Here is a 14,647-nt window from a genome sequence, read left to right as displayed (position 1 = left end):
GAGTCATCACAAAGCGGAGGCCATTTAAACTGAGTCTCCGACCCGGGAGGGACAAAAGCAAAAAGCGATGCGATTCTTTTGCCATTTAGAAAATTGAGCAACATAACTAAAACTCAAAAAACGAGATTTGTTAATTAACAATAAAACAACGAGCAAGAGAACGAGGGAGATCCAGCTGCTGTTGCTGTTGGAGTTGCTGTTGCTGCGTCCATTGCGGGCATTTGCATTTAAATCGAGGCAGCAACTTACACACACAGAGAGAGTCAGAGACGGAGACGGACACAAAACAGTTGCACAAAAACCAACATGGAAGCAACAATAGACAGGGCAGCCAAGCGCACAGCCACAAATGTTGCCTGCAACAAGGACAACAGCAACAGCAGCAACAGCAACGAGGCAAACGTCCAACATTTTTGTGGTGAAATCAGAGAGAAATTTCCGTTTTTATTTCACATGTTTTTGCTGTTGTTTCTGTTGTTGCTGCTGCTGCTGCTGTTCGTTCAAATATGTTTTTACATATAAATGCGATTGTTGTTGCAGCTCTCTCTCTCTCTCTCTGGTTGTTGCTGCTGCCGCAGTTGTTGCTACCGCTGTTGTGGTTTGCTGCCATTCGCCTCGCTTTGCTGCCATTCTCGGTATCTGTCCATTATTAATGGTGTCTAACCAAAAAACCAGCCGCCCATCGAGAATGTCCTGTTATGTCGTTCAGCTGGCAGCAGCATTGACATGTTGTTTGTGGTTCCACTTCCACATCCACATCCAATTCCCTTTTCCATTCCACTTCGAGTTGCTGCTGGCGATGAGTTCTTTTGATAGCTAATCCGCAGCTTCAGCTCTTATAAGCCAATCTCTTCGCTCAAGATGATTTATTTTACTAATCACTCCGCTGAGTCTTATTTATCTTTTAACTGACTTTAACTCTTAAACATTTTTAACCTGTTTTATTTCTTTTTGCAGCTATCGCTTCACACAAATCGCTGTCGATGCCCAGATCAAAACGCCCGGCGGCAAGACATATGATGTGATTTTCGTTGGCACAGGTGAGTTGCATTCAATGCTATCAAACTCAGGCAGACAGACAGCTTTATGGGCCCAAAGGGCTGCACGAGGCAATCTGCTCTGACAGCGCAGAGCGCGCGATATCAATTGTTGTGGATGCGTTCGTTATCCGCCAGGCATCATAAACCTGGCATACTCTGTGAAATCAGCAGTGTGTGCTGAAAAGAGTTTATGTTGGGTTTAATTGGCGTATACTTGATATTTTTAGTATTGATAAGTCTATGTTAGATTCTTTTAGATTCCGAAAAATGCTTGAATTGCATTCAATATAGGTATACTTAATATTATATTTGTCAATGTGTCAATATAAAAGTCAATGTGAAGTTCTATTAATTTGCAAAGATATATGAAATGAAACTTACATGGCGTATACTTAATATTTGTAAACTTAAGTCTAATTGAAAGTTAAATTCTGTTAACTTCCATTTCATTATTGTTGTGAAGACTACACTGGCGTATACTTAATATTTGTAAACTAACGAATACTTAATAATTCATTGTTAATTTCTTTTAATTTCCATCGTAGTAGAAATTAAAAGATTTTAAAGATTTATATTCTCATGCATACTTGATAATTGAATGTTAAATTCTATTCATTTCCAAAAAGATTTTAGGCTGCATTAAAGTGGCGTATACATGATATTTGTATAGTAAAGAATACTTCAGAATTGAATGTTAAATTCTGGTCATTTCCGAAAAAGCGTTTAAGTCAAATTTACATGACGATATATTTATAGACGAAAGTATACTTGATTAGCCAATATTAGTTTCTATTAACTTCCATTGCATCATTGTAGTCAAAGCTACAAGACTTAGAAATCCATTTACCTCGCGTATTCTTAATATTTATAGACGAAAGTCTACTTTATAATTAAATGTTGAATTCGATTAACTTTAATTCCATTATTGAATTGAAAGTTTAAAGCGCTTGAAATGCATTTGCGAATACTTGATAAGTGAATTTCTAATTTACTTAATATTTATGTTCTAAGTACATATGATAATTCAATATTGATTCCATTCCATCATTGTAACGAAAGTGAAAAGTGTTTAAACAGCACTTACTTGATAATTGAATTGTGCATTTCACATTTACAGATCATGGCAAAATCATCAAGTCAGTGAATGCCGAGTCAGCAGACTCGGCGGAAAAAGTGACCTCAGTGGTCATCGAGGAGATCGATGTGCTGCCCAAGAGCGAACCGATTCGCAATTTGGAAATTGTGCGCACCATGCAATACGGTAAGTGGAAGAGGGAGTTAACAAAGCCAGTTGCAGTTGCTGTTGGTGAACTCAATTAAAAAGAAAAACGTGTAACGAGCTGGCATTGTAAAATGAATTCGCAATTTTGCAGATCAACCGAAAGATGGCAGCTACGACGATGGCAAATTAATCATTGTGACAGATAGTCAAGTGATAGCCATACAACTGCATCGATGTCACAATGACAAAATCACCAGCTGCAGGTAAGTAACGTAACTAAGAGGAAAGAGTGAAGAGTGAAGAGTGAAGAAGAGGCACAGATTGCAGCAGACAATGCCATTTTTATTTCATGTAACAATTTGCGTGACTTTCATGCGTCGACTGAAGAGCTTTCCGTCTGCCTCCCGCTTTCTCTCCTCACTTGATGTGCATTTATGGCGTTTTACATTTCACAATTTGCAATATGTTTACACCTCCTCACACACTCTGATTTCTCTCTCCCTACAGTGAATGCGTCGCATTGCAGGATCCGTATTGTGCCTGGGATAAAATTGCTGGCAAGTGTCGCTCGCATGGCGCGCCACGTTGGCTCGAGGAGAACTATTTCTATCAGAATGTGGCAACGGGTCAGCATGCCGCATGCCCCTCAGGTGAGTTAAATGGCCAATTCAACTGCCAGCCATCGAAATTAAAGCACTAACTCATGACGTTCTCTCTCTCTCTCTCCGCTCAGGTAAAATCAACTCGAAGGATGCTAATGTGGGGGAACAAAAAGGTTTCCGCAATGACATGGACTTGCTCGATTCGAGGCGTCAGAGCAAGGATCAGGAAATCATTGACAACATCGATAAGAACTTTGAAGGTAAGTTCAAAACAATTTCGTTTTGCATGTCTCTCTTTCTATCTCTCTTTTGCATGAGCTTCACTTTGTCTTCTTGTTGTAAATACTCGTATTTTTATCATGCTCACCAAGTCTGTTGTCATTTTGTAAATCACATTTTCATTTAACTCGCTGCAGACAGCAACATAACACCAGGTGCTACCTCGAGTGTCCTCTCTTTCTATCTCTCTGTCTCTGTCTCTTTGCATATTGCCACTTTATGCTTTGCAATTTCAATCAACATTTACCTTGCACTTTAGTCCGTCTGCTCTGTTATCATCTTGAATGCAGCAGCTACACAGTAAACATATTTACATTTTATGCAGCTTACATTTTTTATTGCACTCACTCTCCTTACTTCGACCATAACTATATTTATCTTGAACTCTGTTTTTATTTGCTGATTGTATTTTAAACGTGGCTTTGAATTATGCAATTTCCATTTGAATTTCATTCATTACTTTCATAATTATTTATTCTTTAAACTATATATTTTCAATCTATTCAATTTAAACTCACTCTGCACATTTCTAATTAGCTTTTTCACACACTTTTCCACACTTTAATACCATTCTGTACATAATAAACTCTATATTTATTATATAAATAAAGAAAACATTGTTGTTGTTCCTCGTATTAATTCGTTGATGTTGTTTCTCTTCTTCTTGTTTCATTTCATTTAAAAAAAAAAAACCAATACAAAAACCATTCTAAATATTTTCGATGTTTGGATGTTTATTGATGTCATTACAAAATGGATCTTATATGTACACACACATAACTACACACACTCCCACACACACACACACACATATGGACACACCTTATCCAACATTTGTGGTTCGCTGTTCAATCCCTGAAACCAACTTTATCTCGCTGTGTTTGATCAATTCGATCTCTGGTCTTGGCGCATTTACTAATCGAAGGTCCACAAATCTCTGCAGATATTATCAATGCACAGTACACGGTGGAAACTCTCGTCATGGCCGTCTTGGCTGGTTCGATATTCTCGCTGCTTGTGGGCTTCTTTACAGGCTACTTCTGTGGCCGTCGTTGCCACAAGGACGAAGACGACAATCTGCCTTATCCCGACACTGAATACGAATACTTTGAGCAGCGTCAGAATGTGAACAGGTAAACACTTTGAGAACAAGTTTCAAGAGAACTCAATACTCATGATTGCCATCTCTTTCAGTTTCCCATCTTCGTGCCGCATTCAACAGGAGCCAAAGCTGCTGCCCCAGGTGGAGGAGGTGACGTATGCGGAGCCGGTGTTGCTGCCACAGCCGCCGCCGCAGAACAAGATGCACTCGCCAAAGAACACGCTAAGGAAGCCACCGATGCACCAGATGCATCAGGGACCCAACTCGGAGACGCTCTTCCAGTTCCAACCCGATGGCTACAACACACAGCAAACATATCGCGGACGCGACAACTTTGGCACGTTGCGCTCGCACCAGGTGATGGTGAGTCCAACAACAACAACAACAAGTTGCCACAAAATCCACTTTCGAGAACTGTTTATTAATCAACTTTCATTTGCAGGGCGACAACTATAGACGCGGCGATGGCTTTTCGACCACTCGCAGCGTCAAGAAGGTGAGTCGTGAATTTTCCATTGTTGCCTGTTCCTCAATTCTCAACTATTCTCATTTATCATTTCCTTTGTTTATCGTACTACTTATGTATACTAATCTCTAATCAAATCTATTAACTAAACTAATCTAATCTTAACGTATCCATTGAGCTCTTTTCGATGTTGTTGACATTTTGACATTTAGTATAAAACAAAAAACAAAAAAAAAACAAAATAACGAATCCTTGTGGTGCGCTTGTATTTGATTGAAATCTCTCACTAAATCGTCGATTGGTGTATTTCTTAGACTCACATTTCAACTGTGTTTGTTGTGCTCTACGTGTGCGTGTGTGTGTGTCTCTCTCTATCTGTATGTTGGAGTGTCTGTCTACTAAAGTATCTGATCTATTAGTATATCTGTCTAACTAACTGTCTATCTTAGTCTTAAGTCGCACTCATCACCAGTCGCTAAAATCATGTCATTCATTTGTATTTTAGTTGCATGCTTCTCTAAAATTCTCAGTAAATTCTCACTTTTCATATCTTCCATTTTCAACTAAGCTAAGTTTCTTTATTGTTAACATTTGTGTAAAGTTAAATGATAAATTTATCATGTATGCTAGCTAAATTTTAAATGTTTTTTACCCAGTTTAAAAAATTAAAACCACTTCCAGTTCGTATTTTGATTTTTAAAGAAAATTTATTGAATTTTAAAAGGGAATTTTTAAAATTTGTAAATTCATCTTTAATTTTTTGTACAATCCTATTTAGTTCTCTCTTATTTTTAAAATTTTAAAATTCATTTTATTTTCAAACACATTAAGTTGAATTTTGAGGGAGGATTTTAAAGATTTTGAAATCCATCCAACATTTTTCTACAATCTTATTTATTTTTTTCGTATTAAAGTGAATATTTCCATTTTTTTGAGAGGGAATTTGTAAAACTTTTAAATTCATCTTAAATTTTTCTATAGTTTTATTTTTTTCTTGTTTTCCAACTTTCATTTTCAAAGAAACCTTACTGAATTATTTAAAATGATTTCTTGAAATTTTTTAATTCATATACAATTTAGATTACAATCTTATTTATTTCTTTCTTATTTCATAATTTTTTCGAGATTTAGTTTCATTAAATCTTTATTGAATATTGGAAGGCAATTTTCAAAAATCTTTAAATTTATCTTAAACTTTTATACAATCTTATTCATTTTCTTCAACTTTCAATTATTGTTATCAAATTATTTTTAATTCTAAATGTAAAATGTAAACGTAAGCAAAACTTCACTTATTTCAAATTTGTGTCTAAATGTAACTCTGTGTGTATTAAAATTCCACCATTAACCAAACATTCTCCATTCGCATGTCCATGAAATTAAACCTAATACTCGTCAACCATTTTGTATATACAAATCATATTCCATATATAACTGATTCGCTGATTGATAACTCGTAATTGAATTTTGTCTGGGGTTTTATTCCATTTACTTGTTGTACTCGTTAAATTAATTCTCGTACGTTGTTCGGCTGAAGGTCTAGAAATACACCAATTCTTCGATTGATTTGTAAATCTCTGCAGGCGTTTCTCTAAGCATTTTGTATAGTTTCGAATAAATCTGTGCTGTATAAAGATACACCTCAACTTTTTGCTCACTCACTCAACTTTTGTTACTAACCTCTGAACTATTGCTGAACTCTCATTACACAAGAAACAAACCTGTCAACTGTCGCGTGGACAACAAATACCGAAAAACTCTATCTATCTTTTCTTCTTCTTCCCTTTTTCCATTAGGTTTACCTTTGAGACGGGAGTGGGGCGGCTGAAACCAGTCAGGGACTAATTACCCAAAATATGGTAAATACTTACGCATAACTAAAGCAAATTTAGTTAATTTTCTTTTCCTTTTCTCCTTCTACTACTGTTTTTATTTATTCTATTTTGATTTATTCCATTTTATTTATTCATTTAACGAAAAAATACGGCTAAAAAAAAAAACAACAATTTGCTCGATAGCTGCAATGTGGATACCCTCGATTTCGAGATCAACTGAAATTCGAAACTCAAAAGTAATTTTGCAAAACAAAAAACCATTTTGCTTCAAAAATTTTTAACTATTATGATAATCTGCAAATTGAGTTTGATCACCCACGAATCTAGCTAATTTATTCAACTTCTACTACTTCTAATCGACACCCAGCACAGTTAACGAATTGATTTGATTTCTCTCTCTCTCTCTCTGCCTCTCACGAGTTTCTTGTAAATTACGTTTTTTGGAATGCCTTCTTATGATTTGCATTTTACTTAGCGAGCGCGTTTAACAAACAACAACAGTTCGATTTGAATTGTTATCGATAGCAATGTTATCGATCAGTCAGCCCAGTCCGTCAGCCATCCCGCGCCCAACTCGACGCTGCGTTGCTGCCTCACGATGTGCGCGAATGTATCTCTCTCTGTCTCTGTCTCTCCTTCCTCCTCTCTCTTTCTCTCTGTCTCACTTTTCGCGTGTGTGAGCTGTGCGTGTCTGGGACTCTTTTAGGTTGTCTCTTCTTCTGCATGGGCGCCCACTCTCGATACACTCGATACATCCGATAATTGTTGCGATAACTCATCACCTTCTTCCTCCCACCACTAGCCAGAGTATAAGCGAATGTGTGTGTGTGCATTTGAACTTAGATATGATATGATTAAAATGATAATTGTACTTCCACAACAATGATGCATAGATCAACTACTAAACAACTTACTACCTACTTAGTTACTACTACTAAATACTATTCGTAATACTCGTATTCATTTGTAATGCTATTCAGTTATCAGTTTATTGCTTGCTACTCACCTTAAGAGAGAAACGTTTCGAACTACACACACACGAAATCCAATCCACACACACACCTTAATAATTCGATAAAATCAAACTCACAATTTAAAGATCAGAATATCACGAAACTAAATTACTCTTCAAGTCCGTCCGATAAACTGGGCTGACTTAACTCAAAAAAAATTGGATTCCAATTCCGATTCCGATCTTTAAAGCTGGTTACTTAGAGTGCAACCGAAATTAGAGCAAAATTGCAAGAAAAAAAAAACATGTTTTGTTTTATATTTAAACTTTGCCTCGTTTTAAGTTTAGTGCGTAAAATACATATTAAAAGCGTATAAACGATTGTATCACAAATTACTCCTAGGCTGTAAACAACACAAACACACGTAACAGAAGTCTTGGTCGCGCAAGAAGACAGCCGCCCCGTCATGGTATCGGTAAGTTTTTCTGTTCTTTCTTCAATTTCATTTTAATTTCTTGAATTATTTATTGTAAAGTGGTGTAACACACGCATACACACACAAAGACACACGGCTGAAATTGAGAACCCGATCAATCACGATCCTTTTGCTCTGTTCTACAATTCGGCATCTCTTTCTCTCTCTCACTCACTCTCTCTGTCTTTTTCTCTGCCTCTCTCTCTCTCTGTCTTTGACTGTTGCTCTTTATATGTATTTGATCAACGAAAGAAACGAAATTTGAATACTCTTTCATTTTGCATTCAATTTCAAAGTCCAAATTCTAAACCATTCCAATTAAAGTTAATTTACATTATTAAATTTATATTTTTTAACGAGTATTGCAGTGTATGCGTGCGTACGTGTGCGTGTGTGTGTGTGTTGTGCATGTTGCAACAAGCTCAATGTTTGAAATAGATTACACATTAAATGTATCTGTGTATCTTATCTGTCTTAGCATTATGTATCTGTATCTGTATAGACTTTGTGTATTTGCATATGCTACAAAATATTGTATTTGTGTTTTGTTGCAACATGCCTGAGTGTGTGTGTGTGTGTGTGTGTGTGTGTGTGTGTGTGTGTGTGGCAAGCGAACTCAATTGACCGTCTCTCTCTCGTTTCTCGATATTGCAGTAACTCAGCACCGTTCAAATAGCCCACAGCAGCAGCAACAGCAACAACAGCAGCAGCCGCATTCCAGCTCCGGCTCATCGCCCGTAATGTCGAACAGCAGCTCCAGTCCAGCGCCGCCATCCAGCAGTCCCAGTCCGCAGGAGAGCCCCAAGAATTGCAGCTACATTTACCGTGATTGATTGATATGTAACACCAAATCGATGCCACTCATCCAGGCGCCAACTCCTCCACCTCCCCTTGGTTCACCTCCCCAACAGCAACAGCAACAACATCAGCAACACTTCCAGCTACAGCAGCAAAAGCAACAACAGCAACACGCAAAGGCTTCTTCTACCAGCAAACAGCTAGCCAAGTCCATGCCTGTTACACCCATTCAGCCGCAGTCGCCCACAGATTCAACAACCGCTGTCCAGCATCATTTCATGGCCATGCCACGTTCTCCCTCCTACGAGTTGTACGACGCTGCAACATCGCGTCCTCCTCATCCTCCGCTCTTTCGTCACGCTCACTCGCAGTCCGATGCCGCCGCCTTCCGCCTGCAGCAACAACACTACGAGGACTACGACGACGATGACGATGACGGTGAAGAGGATGAGGATGTGGATGAAGGTGAATTGGATGACGATGTCGAGGACACTTCATCGTTGGCCATGATTACACCGCCGCCGCCGTATGACACTCCTCTGGGTGCTGCCTCCAGTTCTGCGGCACCACCGCCGTTGCCACCGCCACGCAAATTTCGCTTTGGCAATCGCGAGCTGTTCAGCATGAGTCCGGGCACACCCAAATCCAATGCCATAACGCCCACAAAGCTCAGTGCTGCGGCTGCGGCCATGTTTGCCACGCCCCAAATGGCACAGCTCAATCGCAAGTGGGCGCATCTGCAGCGGAAGCGGAGGCGAAGGAACAGCAGCAACGGCGACTCAAAGGAACTCGATAAGCTCGTCCTGCAATCCGTCGACTGGGATGAGAATGAGATGTATTAAAATCGGTAAATAAGCGCATTTCATTTTACTCACTCCTAAATAGTAACTACTACTACAACTACTACAGCAACTAACTCCAATCGTAGCAAGAACAGCAAAACCTATAGAATAACTATGCATAACAAACAAATGTATCGATAGTAAATATCGATAGTAACAATCGTCTGTGAAGATTGTACTTTCTGTAAATTAACATTAGCCTGCGATACACACTCTTAGTCCCCCTCTCCCCCACACACATTGAAACACGATTTTTGATAGCCATCCAAATTTGCAGTTAATACGAGAGCATTGTTCATTTTTTGCCAATTTTAGATGCGACTTTACAAAATACGGCAATTATTAGGCAGGAGCAAACTTAGCACGCAAGCCAAACAACATTTAGAATTGTACAGGAACAAGCAAACTTATATACAGTACTATATAACATTCTTAGTTATAGCTGGGGGTTGTCTCAATTGGATCGATATATTACCAACTTTTGAATTATTTTGCAATATTTTAGTATTTTATGAATATGTACTTGTCCGATAATCATAAAATCTGGTCACATTTTTTGGTTGGATCGGAAGGAACTCCAAAAAGAAAGATATAAATCAAATTCATAAACAGTTGTCCGATAATCATGAACTCTGGACACACTTTTTGGTTCAATTTGAGAAGCAATCTTTTGGGGATGAATCCAAAAAGAAATATATAAATGGAATTCATAAATACTTGTCCGATAATCGTGAAATCTGGTCACACTTTTTGGTTCGATTTGCAGGAAATCAAATTCATAAATAATTGTCTGATAATCATGAAATCTGGTCACACTTTTTGGTTAAATTTGAAGAAAACTCCAAGAGAAAGGTATGCATGCATTTCATAAATAATTGTCCGATAATCATGAAATTTGGTCACACTTATCGGATAAATTTGAGTATCAACTCTTTGAAAATCTAAAAATGGGGAAGTATAAATCAAATTCATAAATACCTGTCCGATAATCATTACATCTGGTCACACTTTTAAGTTCGATTCAAGGTAGCAATCCTTTGGGGGAAATTCAAAAAAAGGGAAAGTATAAAATCAAATTGCTGGAATGGCTCGCTGACAACAACAACATGAGATCTAGGTGCATATACAAGTGCAAGTTACAGTTTTTATTCATTTTGTTGGCTAATAGACAACTCACACAAATATACACACACACTTGCACACTTACATGCATTTGTAGCTGTTTATCGCTGTGTGTAGGTGTTTCCCAATACTTATACAATACTTGATAATATAATATCGCGCATACGCCCCATACGGCAGGCAAAACTAAACATTTAGTCACAATCGAAAGGGAATAGTTTGCAAATTTTTGAAATTATTACAGATTTATGATATATCTACACAACCAGCAGAAGAAGAAAACAATAAGAAAACCAAGAAAAAACTGCAAAAACAATTAATAACAATGAGAATTATACACAGGATTTATAAAAATAGTTATATTATATTATATATACTTATATATACCGAGAGAGCTGCTAATTATACGCGAAAACTAAGAAGCGAAGAGATCAACTCGAGACAGCTAAGTAGGAACGCAAAAAAAAGGGCATTATATTGTTAAAGGACATTATAGGAATGGTCTGATCGGAGATGGCATGCATATTTTACACGATATTACTCTATATACATACAACTAGAACACATACACTTACACTTATTGTACAGTTTTTGAACGAGAAACATTAGGGATTTCGAAAAATGCAATTTGTAAATAGAAAATATATTAAAAAGAAAGAAAGAAATAAGAAGAAAAACACAACATACTCGTAATACAAAATATTATACAAGACATACATACAATTTTTTGCATTTAACAAAACGACGACAAACAAACAAAAAAAAAATAGTAAAAATATACAAAAAAGCAAAAGTTAAGAAAATACAAAAACAAAGAAAAGAACAAAAAAAAAACGAAACGCTTATTACTGATTTACAAATAAGTAAAATACCAAAATAGTAAGAACAAAAAATAAGAAAGCAAACAAATTAGTTGTAAAATTACTAAGATATGAAATTACAATACAATCCATTTATAGTTGAGAGACAGAGAAATATTGCTCCTGTTTTGCTTTGATTTCGATTTCACGTTCGATTTCGATATCGATTTACGATTACCGATTAACGATTTACGATATTATGCCTAAGCTTATATGGAACTGCCAACAGCTTACTCATCATCATTATTAACTACAACACATTGCTTGACTTTATTAGAAACTGAAACCCAAAATCCAAAAGAGAAGTAGATGATCCACACATGATACCTATATAGCATATATAGCAGACCGAATAGGAATAATCCCACTCTCCCTCTCTATCTCTATCTCTTTAACTGTGTTGGTAGTGGCCAGGCTTTGTTTTGTTTGAAAGTTCTCAAGGAACAAGAATATATATTATAGGAATATTTGTCAATTTGATTTGCAGCCTTCGATTTGATAATGCTTAACACTTAATCCCCTTATTAATCACTCTACTTATATACATAGATAAACATTTGAACTAGCTAAGTATACAACTTGTAAAAAAAAGAAAAAGAAAAACTTGTACAGCAGAGTGTTTATAGCAGCAACTGTACAGATCAATGTGTATGTGCGAAATGTGCCATAAAAACGAAAAGGTTAACCGAAGACTATATACCCAGTCTATATAGCATCCGATATATTACTCAGAAATATCTCTTTTTCATTTCCCTCACTCTTATTTGAGATGAAAGCAATTGGCTTTTTTAACTTTTTGAGTGTACATAAAGAGAGGGAGATTTGCAAAAGAAAACAAAAAAAAAACACGTTTTGTTCACGATTTTGTTGTTTGAAGAAAAGCGAGAAATTTCTTATAAAGTGATCGATCAAAACGTAGTGAAAATCATAACGTAACATTAGCTATAGAGACTTTACAAGTAATCGATATATATATATATACAAATATAGTAATCGTTAGCATTTAGGGCGTTAATATTACGTTTCTCTTTCGAAGTGTGAAGAGGGGTGAACGAAGGACCTTTTGTATAAAGCTTGAGGATGAGAAGGAGAAGCAGGAGGAGGAGGAGGAGGAGGAACACCCGGTAAACAGAATACAGAATAGAGCAGCAATAAGCTAAAGAGACAAGATTTTGCATTGCACATATTAAGGCAAAATGAAAACGAAAACGAAAGCGTAGTAATATCTAAATCAAAGCAAATGTATAAAGAAATGAAAACAAAAATCAACTAATACTAGAATAAAAACAAAATCCAGTAAACTCGAAAATATTAAGCAAACATTTCTTCTGGCAAAAAAAAAAAACAAAAGCATACGAGTAAATATATAATTCAAAATGATTTGCATTTACGAGAGCCAAAGACACATTTTAAGTTGAATAAATTAATTACTTTATTATTACTGTAAATAGAGAATATTTACATTTAAGTTGAATATTATTTAATTCTATATTGCAATAAATAAATTGACGTCGACAAATTCCGAGTTTTTTTTTTGATTTTCCAGATTTCAACTTTTCATTTCACATTCTTTGAATCAAATCATGTGTCGAGTACTTCAAAAGCAATACAAACACGTAAATCTAATATGAAATAAGCAAACAGCAACAGTTAAAAAAGAAAAAATGAAAAAGAAGAAGAGAAAACAACACTTAGAATATTAACTAGCGACTCTACTGAATTCTAGAACTACATTTACATTACAAAACATTTACATTTACGATTACGATTACGATTACGATATAACGGCATACTAAGTACATATATACGAACTAAAAATCAGATCATTAACTTTTATACACTTTACATTTTCATACCATATACACACACACGCACACACACACACACACACATATGTTTGCTGTGTGTGGTGTAATTTAGACTCAAGCTACAATTAAACAAAACAAAAAAAAGGTTTTACAGAGTATGCCTGCAGCCGAGAGAAGCAAATGGAAAAAGAGTAATTAACTATATATACAAACAAACAAAAAAACATATACATACATACATAGATGATGCATATACTAAGTACATAATTAATTAACTAATTAGATACTTTAGTAGTCAACAAAACAAAGTCTCGCAATGCTTTTTAAACAACAACAAAATGAAAACGAAAGTGAGAAGAAACGCAGCTTGAGACAGCAGCCATAAAGAACTATAACAAAAGAAAAAAAAAACAAATATAATAATAGTAATAATAATAATACTACAAATCATAAAATCAACTCAGCAACTTTTAGAAGCGCAGCAGCAAATGATTACGATGATGATGATGAATGAAATACTTTAAAGATTACAATCTAAGATAATGGACAAGATTTTTAACTCTCTGATAAACACACAGAAAAAGGAAAATGAAAATGATTATTAACTAATTATGTATGTATTGAAATCAATTGTAGCGAGCGCATATTGCAAATTTAGCAAACAAAAGAAATACTAAAGAAAAAAAGGCATTAACAAATTAGAGTTACAACAAAATGTCAAACAAAATGAACATTATTATTATTATTATTATTATGATCACACTCAAGTTTTCATTTATCATTAAAAACGATATATATTCAAGTGCTTCTTACATAAAATAAATAAAAACAAAACAAAAATATATATATACATACATAATATATATATATATATATTTAATTACATATAGTATATAGTATTATTAACAGGCATTACATACGGATAAACATAATTATAAAAGGAAGAGAAATACCTACTAATTAGGGTTTAAGCATTAAATTTACTATATATTATTTATTGACACATGACAAGCGAAACTATTGTAGAGATTGTGTGAAATGCCTAATCGAATCGTTTTTTAAATTAGACTACGATTACAATTTCCACTCAGGTAATCGAGTGGAATGCGACAGCGTTTGGTTTTTTAATTTGTAAGTAGCCTGCTAATTAAAACTTGCAATCGTAATCAATGCATTTTACTTCGTCGAACACACTTGCGAGAAATCAATTTCTATAATTATGTTAAGATTTTATAACGCAACA

At 35.5% G+C, this 14,647-nt stretch overlaps 1 protein-coding gene across 1 annotated transcript in view; it reads left to right on the top strand.

Moving 5' to 3' along the window:
• The window catches only part of LOC132798465 (semaphorin-1A), a 215,056-nt gene extending 202,111 nt beyond the window's left edge, over positions 1-12,945 (top strand). The window contains 10 exon segments of the mRNA XM_060810331.1: positions 958-1,040; positions 2,158-2,301; positions 2,414-2,525; positions 2,770-2,912; positions 2,996-3,124; positions 4,069-4,276; positions 4,338-4,608; positions 4,688-4,741; positions 7,902-7,974; positions 8,629-12,945. Of these exon segments, the coding sequence (XP_060666314.1) occupies positions 958-1,040; positions 2,158-2,301; positions 2,414-2,525; positions 2,770-2,912; positions 2,996-3,124; positions 4,069-4,276; positions 4,338-4,608; positions 4,688-4,741; positions 7,902-7,974; positions 8,629-9,614 (2,203 nt within the window). The 3' untranslated portion in view covers positions 9,615-12,945.
• Positions 12,946-14,647: the final 1,702 nt, after the last annotated feature.

This window comes from Drosophila nasuta, chromosome 2L (genome assembly GCF_023558535.2).
Source record: "Drosophila nasuta strain 15112-1781.00 chromosome 2L, ASM2355853v1, whole genome shotgun sequence".
Lineage (NCBI taxonomy): Eukaryota > Metazoa > Arthropoda > Insecta > Diptera > Drosophilidae > Drosophila > Drosophila nasuta.
Note: the sequence above shows the minus strand (reverse complement) of the source record. Positions and strands in the feature narration are given on the sequence as shown.